The sequence below is a fragment of the Anguilla anguilla genome, chromosome 9 (genome assembly GCF_013347855.1).
Source record: "Anguilla anguilla isolate fAngAng1 chromosome 9, fAngAng1.pri, whole genome shotgun sequence".
NCBI classification, from domain to species: domain Eukaryota; kingdom Metazoa; phylum Chordata; class Actinopteri; order Anguilliformes; family Anguillidae; genus Anguilla; species Anguilla anguilla.
The window spans coordinates 66275-81818 of NC_049209.1; the positions used below are offsets into that span (position 1 = coordinate 66275).

Consider the following 15544-nt stretch of genomic DNA (forward strand, 5'->3'; position numbering starts at 1 on the left):
TTCCTCATGAATCCTGTAAAGTCTGCATTTTAACGTTATAAGTAGGAGGATAAACTGAAGCAGAGGCAGTGAGCTGAAGGTAGAAAATGAGATTTCTGCTGGTTTCATTGTGGATAGTTATTAGGTGGATACTTATTATCCACAGTGTGTTTTGGTGCTGAAATTCATGTCTGTCTATAGCCTCCCTCTCTGTGCTTGTGCTGTTCGGCAGTGGCAGGGTCATCTCACATTCTCATGGAGAAATGTGGTCCCTCAAGATTCTGCTTTCCCACTGGGAAACAAGAAATGATATGGCAGCGTGTGTGTGAGCATGTATGTCATTTATCTTGTGTGTTATGTTGAGCACCAATTTGCATTGCTACCCCCAGGTATGGTTGCGTAATTAAACAATTTCTCTTCCCAGCATTCAAGCACAATTAATTTTATCTATGAAATATTTGTCCTTTTCTCTTACACCATAAGGAATGTTTTGGACAAGTGGGAAGGTGTGTGTTTGAATATCATAAATAACATCTTATTTTCCTTTGTTCCTCTCCTATTTGAGACGATAATTATAGGCTTATTTGCATTCACATTCTGCCTTAGATACACTGTTATTTGTATCTGAATAGTGCATCTTACCTCATTTCTAAATGTGCTTATCTTGTGCTAAATAAATTCTGCAGTTTAGCATGTCTGACTGTAATTCCATTTAATTAGGAGCACAGATTGTCTGTCGGAATAAGTATTTTCACTCTTGTCTGTTGTGTGCTGTTATTATCCAGGGACCTTGTGCTCTAACCTGCAGCCTTCAAATCCCAGCCCTTTCCTCCAGGCACACTCATGGGAAATAGATTTTAGAGTGATGCTGAGTATGGTTGAGAATGAGCTAAGTTTTAATATCAGTCAGCATCACTGAAACCCGACTGAACTGTGCCTGGTCCTGCCTTACAGGCGAGAGCTACGTCTGCGCTTCAGAGAACTTCTACAAGAAGGTGGACTACACCAAAAACGTCAACCCCAACTGGTCGGTCAACGTGAAGGCCTCGGCCAGCCAGAAGAACCTGCAGTCCCTGACCAGCAAGGGGGGCGCGGAGGCGCGGGAGGGCAAGGAGTTTGTGCGGCCCAAGTTGGTGACGGTGATGCGCAGTGGCGTGAAGCCGCGGAAGGCCGTGCGGGTTCTGCTGAACAAGAAGACTGCCCACTCCTTCGAGCAGGTCCTCACCGACATCACCGAGGCTATCAAGCTGGAGAGCGGCGTGGTCAAGAGGATCTACACACTCGATGGCAAGCAGGTACGACCCGCTTCACGCCCCTAACCCTAACCCTAACTCTAACCCTGACCCTACCATACCTGAACCTACACCCTAACCCTACCCAAACCCTAGCACCAACCCTACCCTAACCTAAACCTAACCAGTCCAATGTCTCTGCAGCCTGGCTGCATGACCAAACAGCAAATGCATGACGTTTACTGGTCCCAGGAAGATCCAGATCACTCTTTACATTAGACTTTCATTTGCCGCATTTAAATGGCCACCCTGGAATACTAGAGACAGACTGCATCACCTGTGTTTACATGTCCCATGGCTCCAATAAGCTTGTCATGACTGGACTATAGAACATGGCTAATATCCTCTTAAAATGAACATCCTTTTAAAAAGGAAGTTAATAAAACAATCTGGCAGGTTATTGATATGAACTGGCTGCCTTGGATGGATTAATATATGACCAGAGTAAGCAGCTTGATATTTTAATACACCTGCTGGACATTTAGCATCTCATTGCGGAGCTGTTAGCAGAAGCGGATCTCTGAGTATCTGAGTGCCAGAGCGAGGAGTGATGGGTCCCGTCAAACCACCATGTCATTGAACTGGTTCCAAACCAGACAGCTGTCTGCTATCAGTTTCTTAAAATGTAGCATAGTCCATATATAGTATTAAAAATCTGTCAGGGCATCAAGACACCCACACATTCTTATAGCGCTAGATTATCAGCACAAACAGCACTAAGTCATTTGCCTAAAGGTGACATTTAGTGGATCTGTTGTTTAGGAAACATGTAAATTTAACAAGTAAATTGATATGTGAAAAGAAACCAACAAAGCATTATGCCAAAAGCACAGTGTCACCTGCTAATCTTTGAGGCACGGAGGTAAGCAGGAAGTAGAAACACATGCACCTGAAGCTTATGGAAAGCAGTATGGTAAACTGATCTAAGGACCCTCAGCTGCATTGCGTGATTCCATTAGAGTTCCCAGTCCCATGGACGAGGTTCTTGCTTCAGTCCAGGCGACAGGTCTTTGTTAAAATGTAATGTGATACAAGGTCATACACTGGTGTGGCTCATTCATGGTTTTAGATTCTAGCTACAGGGAGAACCACAAGTCTACCTGCAGTTGACAGCACTGAGAACACAATCTCTTGTGTGTTGCATTAAAAATCCACACTCCCCTCTCGGCAGGTGAGGCTCTGAGAGCGCAGGTGAGGTCTTTGCTCTCAGCAGGTGCATCTTTGAGAATGCAGACGAGGTCTTTGCTCTCAGCAGGTGCATCTTTGAGAATGCAGACGAGATCTTTGCTCTCAGCAGGTGCATCTTTGAGAATGCAGATGAGGTCTTCGAAGTGACCAGCTTAAGGTGGAGGTCTTTATGGCTCCAATTCAGCAGTTGCTCTGGTGCTGTCAGAATGCCACACCCTGCATTGGCCTTTGTCTGGCTGTGTCTTAGTGGTGGCATTCAAAGGTGGTTCCAATGACAGGACCAGAGTTGGTAATTTATATGCTATTCTTTACTCTGAATGATCAGCTGACAGTTGAGAAGTTATGGTTGAGCTCAAACATGCAACTCTCCGATTTGCAGTCAGGGCTCCTAACTCTAGTCATGCTGTCACATTAATCATCTTTCCTCCCCGAATAAAGCAAATGACCCCTCACTTTCTCAGTTTCTCTGGTTCTGTCTTCTCATTCTCAAATTTGCATGTAAGTTGTGATGAAGAGCAATGCCTTACCTGTCAGCGTTGTTAACATCCCCCCTTTCCGCCACTGTCAGGATATGAAAGCTATTTTAGAACAGCGATCAGAGAAGCTATACTGCAGACTTATGTCAGAACACGTTTAATGAAAGCAAGGAGAGAAGAGTGAAAGGCATTTACATTACATTTAATATTGCTTTTCTATTTCCTGCATGATTATTGACTGATAATTAATTTTTCCATGCAGTTTTTCATTCTGTTCAGCTTTGCGGTGCATGCTGATGAATAGTTGTCTTATTTCTACTGATGGAGTGTGAGGGTGAAGGGTATTAATATCTCATTCTGTCACGTAGACCGGCCCCAGGTCATTTACATATTCTATATTAGAGAACAGTGCATTTATGTAGCTTGAAAACACCGCAAGGTTGTTGAAAAAATAATTAAAAGCAATCAGTGTTGTCTTTGTGCTGCTGCACAGTTCTAATGCATCGCTCTTAGATTATTGCTCATAGAGTATTGCTCTTATGCATCTCTCTTAGATTATTGCTCGTAGAATATTGCTCTTGTGCATCTCTCGTAGAGTTTATTTTGGAACTGATACATGAAGCATTTGTGGTTTTTGATAGTAGAGCAGGGAAATGTTAGAGCTGATATGAACTTTGAGGTAATTCCTGAAGTGATTGTGATGCTGATGGTGTTTGAGTTTTCTGTGCAGTATGTAGGCCAGTGTGGTCCCACATGGCTGTTCTATTTGTGAGGAGGGGAATGGTGTCATTCCAAGCAGATATCATTGCACAGGTGATGGAATCTATCATCTAGAGAGCTACTTAAGTGCAGAAGGGCATTTGTTATCTGATATGAAACTCAAACACCTCAGCCCTGTCCCAGGACTTATCCAGAGTCCTTCCAACCTGGACTAAGCAGACAGGAAATGACATCATCATCATCAGCAGCAGCTGGCCACTACACCAGGCCGGGCAAAATATGCATCTAATGCCCCTTTGGATCCATGCATGCACAGGCACAGATGTGTATGAAGCCCGTGAGGTGGGCCCGCCCGGCAGGGGATGCTCCTGCCAGCCATGCTGCTGGTTTTTGGGAAGCTTTAGTGGACAGCAGCAGTCCCTGAAAGGCAGGAAGTGGATCCACCGTGGACAGGACAGGGCAGTGAGGCCCCCACACCCATATGCCCTGACCAATCACACAGCCCCACTGCGGTGTGTTCTACTCATTCTTCTGATTCTGGCAAACCCTGCTTCCTGCAGAAAAACCGCTGTGATCAGTCATGTGGGAGAATAGATTCCTCTGGCACAGTGTATGAATGCATGTAGTTTCACCTGGTAGTCTGTGTACTACCCGGCACTACTGAGGTTACAGTGGAGCTCTCTCTCTGCTCAAGGAAAAAGGTGTGGCACAGACTCTATTTACATTGCATTTTTAAAAAGCTGACTTGAATGAATAGCCTGAACTCAACAGTTTAACTTTCATTCTTCCAGTTTTAAGTTCTCATGAGAGACATTTAAAGAGGACTGATAAAACCTTAGAAGAACACAAGCACAAATTCATACACACCTCAAATTGAAGGTCAGGAGATGATTATTACTATTGTGTGGTGCTGTATAAAATCTTTTAAATGTGGGGTTGAAAGGTAAAGATAAGTTTCTTGGATTAATCATTCCACGTTTGTAGCCATGGAATCATATTTCACATAACGTTGTTTCTAAATGTTTGTTTTTATATTTTATTTTCATATTTTGTTTGTCAAGTGTCTTAATATTTCAGTAGTTTAGCTGTGCAGATAGATGCGTGTGATGAGCAGTTCCACATATTTGTTCATGTGGATGGGAGTCGGAGCTGATTAAAGAACATTAAGCAGCTTTGTCTTGAGGCTTTTAATTGCCTGTAGAATTAGAAGCGAAGAACCCTTAAGTGCTCTATAGAGATAACGGGGACTAGTATGACTGCTTGCCCAGCCCAAAGGACCCTGCTCTTGTCCGGGGGAGGGGGGGGGGGGCAGCTTATTGGACGGATGCTGCAGGACAGGTGGAGCTACAGGGACCACTTATGGGCTGCTCTAGGGAGTGACATCAATAACCGAGTCAATCAGAAACACTTTAGTTTTAATATTAATGCCATTAATGTTTAAAAGTGCTTAGCTACTGCTAATGTACTCACTCTGGTCTGGACGAGTTCTTAGGACTGTGCGAGCATGGCTCCTTCACGCCATTGTGTTCCTGTACAAAGCCCCCAAATAGCATGCACATACACCAGGCCTGAGCCTACATTGACCTTTGAACTCTTTACTATGAGCACTGCTGACCTCAGCAGATACACACTGTGTGCTTGCTTCAGAGCTACTTTGGGTAGCTTTTTCTGTGGTTTGTGAGGACTGTGTCTGTTGCTATTGATTATGCTGGGGGTTGAAGTCAGATATAAAGTGCTATTCAGCTCTGTTGAACAAAGGGCACATGACAGGTGGCTTTCACTATAGAATAAAAGTGGAGTTATGCTGTTTGTTTTAAGACACAATTGGACTGATACTGTGATATCTGTGTTACTCAATCACATGCAGTGCAGAAGAAGCCATTTTCCTTTGTTGATCTCTCTCAGGGCAGAGATAACTAAGACATGCAGAACAGGGTCTCAAAGGCCAGTCCTGGAGGGCCCCTGTCTGATGGTTTCTGATTTCCTTTCAATCAGTATATAATTTAGGCCTTGGAAACATAGTGTGCAGACTCCTTAGCCAATCAGTGACTTAAATTAAGCACTTAAGTGCAGGAACACATTAAAACACCATCTGACACTCCCTCCAGAATTTGAGTTTGACACCTCTGATGTGGAGTATGTGGGAAATAAAAGTACTGAGACCAAATTTGGCCGCCCTTTGTGGGGGTGGATGTGAGAGTGTGCTTCCGTGCTTATGGAAATAAAGGTGTGGCTTATTGTGCCAGCGGCACTGTGGGAAAGACCAGGAGCTCATGGCCTTTAGCAGTTTAGCAGAGCCCCTCTTTCATATGGTTAAGTTGTCTGCTAGACTCCGACAGCATCAGTCATTGCTAATGCCTCTTGGGGCCATGAATGTTCACAAAGGAAATGGCATTTACTGCTTCTGTGGATGTTCATCAATGAGGAGGAAAGGCTTATCATGCGGCAGCTGCGTCTGTGCACTCTCATCCGTATGAATATCCTCTGGGCTCCGGTCATAGCCTGGAGGATGAGAGAAAGTGTTCCCGTTGGGGCTGGAATTTGATTCAGGACTTTTTCCCTCCCCAAGCCACTCTTCCCCTTTCTAACAGCAAAACGTAAGTCGTGTGTGTGCGTGTGTATGCATGTCTGTGCATGTGTGTGTGTGTCTCTCTGTGTGTATGTGTCAGTGTGTGTGTGTGTGTGTGTGTCAGTGTGTGTGTTTGTTTGTGTGTGCATGTGTGTGCGTGTGTGTGTGTGTGTTTGTGTGTGTCTGTGTTATTCCTGTAGGCTGATCTCTCTCTCTCTCTGACTGATCTCTCTCTGCCAGACCTCTCTCCTGATGCATCGTGGTTAGGGTTTGGGACATTAAAGGGACTGTGTAAAACCAAGGAAACAGATGAGCCATTCTGCCAGAGAACTGGCATCTCTTAAATCAGACCCCCAAAGCACAGACTCCCCAGTGGGGGAAATGAACCGTTCAGCATATGACATCATATCTGCATCTCCAGAGTCAAACATCAGGGTTAGAAAACAGTACAGCTGTGTGCCTCCGTGGATTTCTCATTGTTCCCCAGATAATACGATGATAGCCCCTGGTCCCATATCCAGCCAGAGACCTCAGTCTCAGTCTCTGTCTGTTTTCTGTTTGGGTGAAATGTTCATTTTATTATGTCACTTCAGACACCAGCAGTGTATTTAAACAAACCAGGCGGGGGCCAACAGCACAAACTTAATTGTCTAGTTAATACTGTTGGGAGATCAAGTCCCCTCAAAGGATCTCTCACATTAGTTTTTTCTCTCTCTGTTTCCCTGTTAAGCCTGTGTCATTGTTGCACATGGGGCATATGGGGGCACATGGGGGCATATGGGGGCACATGGTGGCATATGGGGTATATGGTAGCATATGGGGGCACATAGGGCACATGGGTTATGGAATTTGTGTTGCACCAGTCAGTGTTTGGGTTATTAGTGTTAATAACGACATAGCTCAGGAGGTAAGAGCGGTTGTCTGGCAGTTGGAGGGTTGCCGGTTCGATCCCCCGCTCTGGGTGTGTCTAAGTGTCCCTGAGCAAGACTCCTAACCCCTAATTGCTCCCAATGAGCTGATTGGTACCTTGCATGGCAGCCTTTCACCGTTGGTATGCGAGTGTGTGTGAATGACAGGCATCAGTTGTAAAGCTCTTTGGATCAAAGCGCTATATAAATGCAGTCCATTTACCATTTGCTCTAAAAGGTTTTGCACCAGTTAGCCGTCTTAGAAAATCAGGCCCTTAGTATTTTAGTTTTGACAAAAACATGTTGCAGTGAAAACATTTTCAAAAATATAATTTTATTTTTGTTGAATGTCCTTTGTACCATTGGTTTCAGTAGAGTATTCAGTTCTTGCGATGAAGGCCAGAGACTCATGTCCCAGACCGAGGACATTGTCGGGTCTTAGGAGGATTTACACACAGTACTACGGAAATCCATTAGATTCTTTTTGATGTGAGTCTGTTCTAACAACATTACAGTTGTTAATGTTACTGTACATGTCCTTGAGATTTTATATACAGCTGTGGAGTATAGTTCAGAGTACTGCATGTATTTCCTTGTGCACATGTTTTATGAATATACAATAAAACAACCATTTATGCTGAGTTTAGATTCTGTCTCCTGCCAATTGGTCTCTTTGTCTGAAGCCAGTTGTAGGCGTGTGGTAGTGATGCGGTAGAGTGAGTCTGAGTGCAGTGGTGATGTGACAGAGTGAGTCTGGCTGACAGAGTGAGTCTGAGTGCAGTGGTGATGTGGCAGAGTGAGTCTGAGTGCAGTGGTGATGTGGCAGACTGAGTCTGGGTGACAGAGTGAGTCTGAGTGCAGTGGTGATGTGGCAGACTGAGTCTGGGTGACAGAGTGAGTCTGGGTGCAGTAGTGATGTGACAGAGTGAGTCGAGTGCAGTGGTGATGTGGCAGACTGAGTCTGGGTGACAGAGTGAGTCTGGGTGCAGTAGTGATGTGACAGAGTGAGTCTGGGTGCAGTAGTGATGTGACAGAGTGAGTCGAGTGCAGTGGTGATGTGGCAGACTGAGTCTGGGTGACAGAGTGAGTCTGGGTGGCAGAGTGAGTCTGGGTGCAGTAGTGATGTGGCAGAGTGAGTCGAGTGCAGTGGTGATGTGGCAGACTGAGTCTGGGTGGCAGAGTGAGTCTGGGTGCAGTAGTGATGTGGCAGAGTGAGTCTGGGTGACAGAGTGAGTCTGCCCCCCCCCCCCCCCCCCCACTCTGTAGTGTTTCTCCTCTCATCATCCCTCTGACAGCTGGTGTAACTGGTTGCTAGGCAACCGTATCCACAGCACAAAGAGAGCCCAGTTGGAGTAGACTGGTATGTCCCTGAATGTGTGTGTGTGTGTGTGCATGTGCGTGTGTGTATTTATTATTGTTTGAATAATCATTACCCAGGAGGACTGCATTCTGTTGCAGATATAGTTGACTCAGTGTGTCTTTATTCTTCAAAGGTTAAGCAAAAAGAGGCTTTCCTGTTGTCTGTCACCCTGAGCAAATAACACCAATTTTACTGTCAACAGACAGAAGGGGCATGTGTGGGTGTGTGTGTGTCTGTCTGTATCTGAGTGTGTGTGTGTGTGTGTGCGCGTTGGGTGGTTTCATTGTGCTCTACCAAATCTGAATGAAAGAAATGTCAGGACTGAAGTATCTGCATGCTGCTGGTGTCGAGTGGAGCACTGTTCACTGGCGGCCATCTTGTCTCTGCTCCTGTAAGCTGAGGAGTGGCTGTGAGGGGGGAGCAGGTGGCGGGGGGGTGGGGGGGGGTGGGGGGGGGGTGGCAGGGGGGGGAGAGGGGGGGTAAACCCTTTTTTGGCTTGAACTTAAGTGAGTGGGTGCAGTTGGCAGATATAACAAATGATTTCTCAGTTATTTACAAATGAAATTGCGCACACTTCATTCTCATGTCTGTGTTGTGGATGCATACTTGCTTAGCTGATGTGTTGTGGTTGCATACTTGCTTAGCTGATGTGTTGTGGATGCATACTTGCTTAGCTGATGTGTTGTGGATGCATACTTGCTTAGCTGATGTGTTGTGGATGCATACTTGCTTAGCTGATGTGTTGTGGATGCATACTTGCTTAGCTGATGTGTTGTGGATGCATACTTGCTTAGCTGATGTGTTGTGGATGCATACCTGCTTAGCTGATGTGTTGTGGATGCATACTTGCTTAGCTGATGTGTTGTGGATGCATACTTGCTTAGCTGATGTGTTGTGGGTGCATACTTGCTTAGCTGATGTGTTGGTAATGTGGGAGCTTCACAGAAACATACAGTTGGGGGACTGCTGTGGAGGCAGTTGCTATGGCAATGCAGTCCACAGCACCGCAGTCAGTTTCCCTGACAATAGCACTGTGTGAGTGTGCTGAGTGGGCTCTTTACATCATCCCCAGTGCAGGGGAGTGGGGGGGGGGGGGCGGTGATGGTGGATAGACACTCCACCCCCCCAACAGCAGAGTTTTCCTGGTGGAATGAATCCTTGTGTGGGTGAAACTCCCTCGGCCAGGAGTGTGTGTGTGTGTGTGTGCGTGTCCGTCCTGCAGCCTCTTTCCCTGCAGACGCGGGAAATGAAACACCCTCTCAAACGCTGATGGAACACATTTGGGGGGGGGGTGTGTATCAGCCAGAATGTGATAATAGCATCAGCTTCCCCCCCCCCCAATTGAAGCGACAGAGCTGGGGGTTGAGCGAAGTTTTAATCACAGCACCATTAATCAGAGCAGTGTGGGCCAGCTGTTTCCCTGGTGATGGCAGAATGGTGGAGCCGCAACCGTCAGCTCGTCGCTGACAGCAGCTTCCTCTCTCTGTGCAGCTGGCCCCAACTCCGCTAGCCAGCTCAGATAACTATACGCCATCCTACTCCGCTAGCCAGCTCAGATAACTATACGCCATCCTACTCCGCTAGCCAGCTCAGATAACTATACACCATCCTACTCCGCTAGCCAGCTCAGATAACTATATACCATCCTACTCCGCTAGCCAGCTCAGATACCTATACGCCATCCTACTCCGCTAGCCAGCTCAGATACACTATACACCATCCTACTCCGCTAGCCAGCTCAGATAACTATACGCCATCCTACTCCGCTAGCGAGCTCAGATGCACTATACGCCATCCTACTCCGCTAGCCAGCTCAGATAACTATACGCCATCCTACTCCGCTAGCGAGCTCAGATGCACTATACGCCATCCTACTCCACTAGCCAGCTCAGATAACTATACGCCATCCTACTCCGCTAGCCAGCTCAGATGCACTATACGCCATCCGACTCCACTAGCCAGCTCAGATAACTATATGCCATCCTACTCCGCTAGCCAGCTCAGATGCACTATACGCCATCCTACTCCGCTAGCCAGCTCAGATGCACTATATGCCATCCTACTCCGCTAGCCAGCTCAGATACACTATACGCCATCCGACTCCGCTAGCCAGCTCAGATGCACTATACGCCATCCGACTCCGCTAGCCAGCTCAGATGCACTATACGCCATCCGACTCCGCTAGCCAGCTCAGATGCACTATATGCCATCCTACTCCGCTAGCCAGCTCAGATACACTATACGCCATCCGACTTCGCTAGCCAGCTCAGATGCACTATACGCCATCCGACTCCGCTAGCCAGCTCAGATGCACTATATGCCATCCTACTCCGCTAGCCAGCTCAGATAACTATACGCCATCCTACTCCGCTAGTCACCTCAGATAACTATACGCCATCCTACTCCGCTAGTCACCTCAGATGCACTATACGCCATCCGACTCCGCTAGCCAGCTCAGATACATTATATGCCATCCTACTCCGCTAGCCAGCTCAGATAACTATACGCCATCCTACTCCGCTAGTCACCTCAGATAACTATACGCCATCCTACTCCGCTAGTCACCTCAGATACACTATACGCCATCCGACTCCGCTAGCCAGCTCAGATACACTATACGCCATCCTACTCCGCTAGCCAGCTCAGATAACTATACGCCATCCTACTCCGCTAGTCACCTCAGATACACTATACGCCATCCGACTCCGCTAGCCAGCTCAGATACACTATATGCCATCCGACTCCGCTAGCCAGCTCAGATACACTATACGCCATCCGACTCCACTAGCCAGCTCAGATGCACTATACGCCATCCGACTCCGCTAGCCAGCTCAGATAACTATACGCCATCCGACTCCGCTAGCCAGCTCAGATACACTATACGCCATCCGACTCCACTAGCCAGCTCAGATACACTATATGCCATCCGACTCCGCTAGCCAGCTCAGATACACTATACGCCATCCGACTCCACTAGCCAGCTCAGATGCACTATACACCATCCGACTCCACTAGCCAGCTCAGATAACTATACGCCATCCGACTCCGCTAGCCAGCTCAGATAACTATACGCTATCCGACTCCGCTAGCCAGCTCAGATAACTATACACCATCCTACTCCGCTAGCCAGCTCAGATGCACTATACGCCATCCGACTCCACTAGCCAGCTCAGATAACTATATGCCATCCTACTCCGCTAGCCAGCTCAGATGCACTATACGCCATCCGACTCCGCTAGCCAGCTCAGATACACTATATGCCATCCTACTCCGCTAGCCAGCTCAGATAACTATACGCCATCCTACTCCGCTAGCCAGCTCAGATAACTATACGCCATCCGACTCCGCTAGCCAGCTCAGATACACTATACGCCATCCTACTCCGCTAGCCAGCTCAGATAACTATACGCCATCCGACTCCGCTAGCCAGCTCAGATAACTATACGCCATCCTACTCCGCTAGCCAGCTCAGATAACTATACGCCATCCGACTCCGCTAGCCAGCTCAGATACACTATACGCCATCCTACTCCGCTAGCCAGCTCAGATAACTATACGCCATCCGACTCCGCTAGCCAGCTCAGATAACTATACGCCATCCTACTCCGCTAGCCAGCTCAGATAACTATACGCCATCCGACTCCGCTAGCCAGCTCAGATACACTATACGCCATCCGACTCCGCTAGCCAGCTCAGATACACTATACGCCATCCTACTCCGCTAGCCAGCTCAGATAACTATACGCCATCCGACTCCGCTAGCCAGCTCAGATAACTATACGCCATCCTACTCCGCTAGCCAGCTCAGATAACTATACGCCATCCGACTCCGCTAGCCAGCTCAGATACACTATACGCCATCCGACTCCGCTAGCCAGCTCAGATACACTATACGCCATCCGACTCCGCTAGCCAGCTCAGATACACTATACGCCATCCGACTCCACTAGCCAGCTCAGATGCACTATACGCCATCCGACTCCGCTAGCCAGCTCAGATAACTATACGCCATCCGACTCCGCTAGCCAGCTCAGATACACTATACGCCATCCGACTCCACTAGCCAGCTCAGATGCACTATACGCCATCCGACTCCGCTAGCCAGCTCAGATAACTATACGCCATCCGACTCCGCTAGCCAGCTCAGATACACTATACGCTATATATGGGCTGATAATGGAAAAGAGTCCCACACAGATGTGTATTTATTATCTGCGTTTGGTTTTATTAGGTTTGCTGTCTCTGAGCCTTCCCTTCACCTTCTCAAGTTCCTTAATTTTTATTAAAATGAAAATGAGAGCACAGATTTTATGGGACTGATTTGGGGGCCCTTTGGAAGCCCTGTAAGGCAGCCTTTCGTTCCTCTCTCTCCTGACTGTACCTCTGGTGTATATGCAGCAGAGAGGTGAGGAATAAATAGATTTTGTCTTAACTGTTTATATGAACTGACCTCAGTTTTGATAAGGGCTCCACTCATATTGCCAGCCTGTGTTCAGGCACTGCTGGGATATTGAGTCTATGATAATAAATAAACTGGGTTTGTATGATAATAGAGAGACTGGATGTTTAGGATAACGGAGAGTGTGTATGTCTATGATAATGGGGAGACTGGATGTTTAGGATAACGGAGAGTGTGTATGTCTGATAATAGAGATACTGGATGTTTAGGATAATGGAGAGTGTGTATGTCTATGATAATAGAGGCTGGATGTTTAGGATAATGGAGAGTGTGTTTGTCCATGCCAATAGAGAGGCTGTATGTTTATGATAATTTAAAGTGTGTAGGTCTGTGATAGAGAGACTGGGTTTCTATGATAATGAAGAGGCTATATGCCCCTGTATGGCTCATTTATCACTGGTTCTATATATTCTCAGTGCTATTGCATATTCAGTAATAGGAAGATCAGTGGATACTGAAACAGGCTGTATACATTTGAATTTAAAAATATAAAGGCGCATATCCCAGTAAATAATGTCCCTGTATCATTTTCCATTTAAGCATGCGAGCAATGCAATACAGCAGGCTTTGGTTATTGCCATATTCTAATCTTTTTCAGCAGACCAGTGCAGAGACTGTAACCATAGCAACACAGGTGCGCTGGCAGACAGCGTGCTAACTAGCTGTACGGGTGGGACCCGCCTCTTCCTGGCTTACTGAAAGAGGCACTGCTTCCTCTTGCGTACAGTTTTGCAGGAAATGGGATCCCTGTAAAATCTGCCGCTCGTACAGTAGTTCCTGCTGCAGGACACATGTATGCAGCTGCATGGGGTGTTCCTACCTTTCAGAAATACAGTTCCTTATTTCCCAAAAGCCATATTTAGAAAGCACTTAAAAGTTGTTCCTCATGAAAAGAGGAGAGAGGGAATTTATCATTACATTTTTGCTAAATAAATCACCTCACAAAACTAAAATAGGCATTTATTATTTTACTGACGTGTACAGCTGACATTGCGTAGTCTGCATGTGACCATATGAAAGTTCTATGTAATAACCCCACTGCAGATCTTTATCAGGACATGTGCTCGAATCCGCAGGTGAGCTGGAGCTTTGTCTTGCTCTGTTAGTGTCGTTGCTGTAAGAACCAAAGCTCCATCCCCTCTGTCTCTTTCCTGTAGCCTCTCTGTTTGCCTGTAATCCTCAGCATGGCCTGGCATGCTTCCCCTCTTGTCTGTTTTAAAGTTCATTGTGGTCTTCCAAACCGCAGTTTTCATTCTTCACATGTCCTCCAGAGAATAAGTCAATTAAAAACCATTAGAAGAGGTGGTGAACAGGCTTACCACATCAGTTGGATCCAGTGTTCTTTGTGTTCACCACCATTGCTTCAGATCTTATTTTATCTCCTGTACAAATGATGACTTGAAAAGGAACATTCTGCATTACCCAGCAGTTTGAAAAGCAAGGCTGTTTCCGACATCTGTGTTTCACTGTAATCTGCCCCAGGTGAAGTCTGTCTGCTTGTCTCTACATTTTTTGTTCTTTGTTTAAATAAAATATTGGAAAGTATAATGCTATGAATAAGCAACACACTGAGTGATATGTGCATTGCGTATTATCAGGGCTGTAAACCCATGGCAGAGTGCTGTCCTCTGGCTTGCTTTCTTTAATCAGAGGCCCTGACGCAAGCCTGCATCCTGCTCCTGTAATAACACACACCAGTTAGGGAGGGTTCAGCAGGGGCACCTCTATAGCAGCTCACTACCCCAACCATAGAGACAGGGACAGGAGCCCTTCTGGAATAAACACTGCAAGAGCAGCAGGGGGGATGTTAGTGGCTGAGCGCATCGTGGGGTGTTTGGGTATGGAGCCTGATGGGGGTGTGTGGATATGGAGCTGATGGGGTGTGTGGATATGGAGCCTGATGAGGTGTTTGGGTATGGAGCTGATGGGGTGTGTGGATATGGAGCCTGATGAGGTGTTTGGGTATGGTGCTGATGGATATAGAATCTGATGGGGTGTGTGGATATGAAGCTGATGGGGTGTGTGGATATGGAGCCTGATGAGGTGTTTGGGGTGTGTGGATATGGAGCCTGATGAGGTGTTTGGGTATGGAGCTGATGGGGTGTGTGGATATGGAGCCTGATGAGGTGTTTGGGTATGGTGCTGATGGATATAGAATCTGATGGGGTGTGTGGATATGGAGCTGATGGGGTGTGTGGATATGGAGCCTGATGAGGTGTTTGGGTATGGAGCTGATGGGGTGTGTGGATATGGAGCCTGATGGGGTGTTTGGGTATGGAGCTGATGGGGTGTGTGGGTATGGAGCCTGATGGGGTGTGTGGGTATGGAGCTGATGGGGTGTGTGGGTATGGAGCCTGATGGGGTGTGTGGATATAGAGCCTGATGTGGTGCTGATGTTCAGTATTTTAAAGGTAATCTTTAAAAGGCACTGTGCAGTCACACAAAATCAATTACTGAAATGGTGGAATCAGTTTGTTTCAGCTGAATGGAAATTGGGTCACTGTGCAGGGATCTATGCTAGTCGTTGTTGTTTCATCTGTACAGTATTGACTCTCCCCTACAGAAGAGAATAACCTCATAACCACTGTGCATA

General features: G+C 46.8%; 1 protein-coding gene across 1 annotated transcript in view; it reads left to right on the top strand.

The window, feature by feature from the left end:
- LOC118234884 (neuronal migration protein doublecortin-like) overlaps positions 1 to 15544 on the top strand; it is a 49287-nt gene that overhangs the window by 17910 nt on the left and 15833 nt on the right. The window contains exon 3 of the mRNA XM_035431721.1: positions 934 to 1274. Coding sequence (XP_035287612.1) covers positions 934 to 1274 — 341 coding nt within the window. The remainder of the gene's footprint in view (positions 1 to 933; positions 1275 to 15544) is intronic.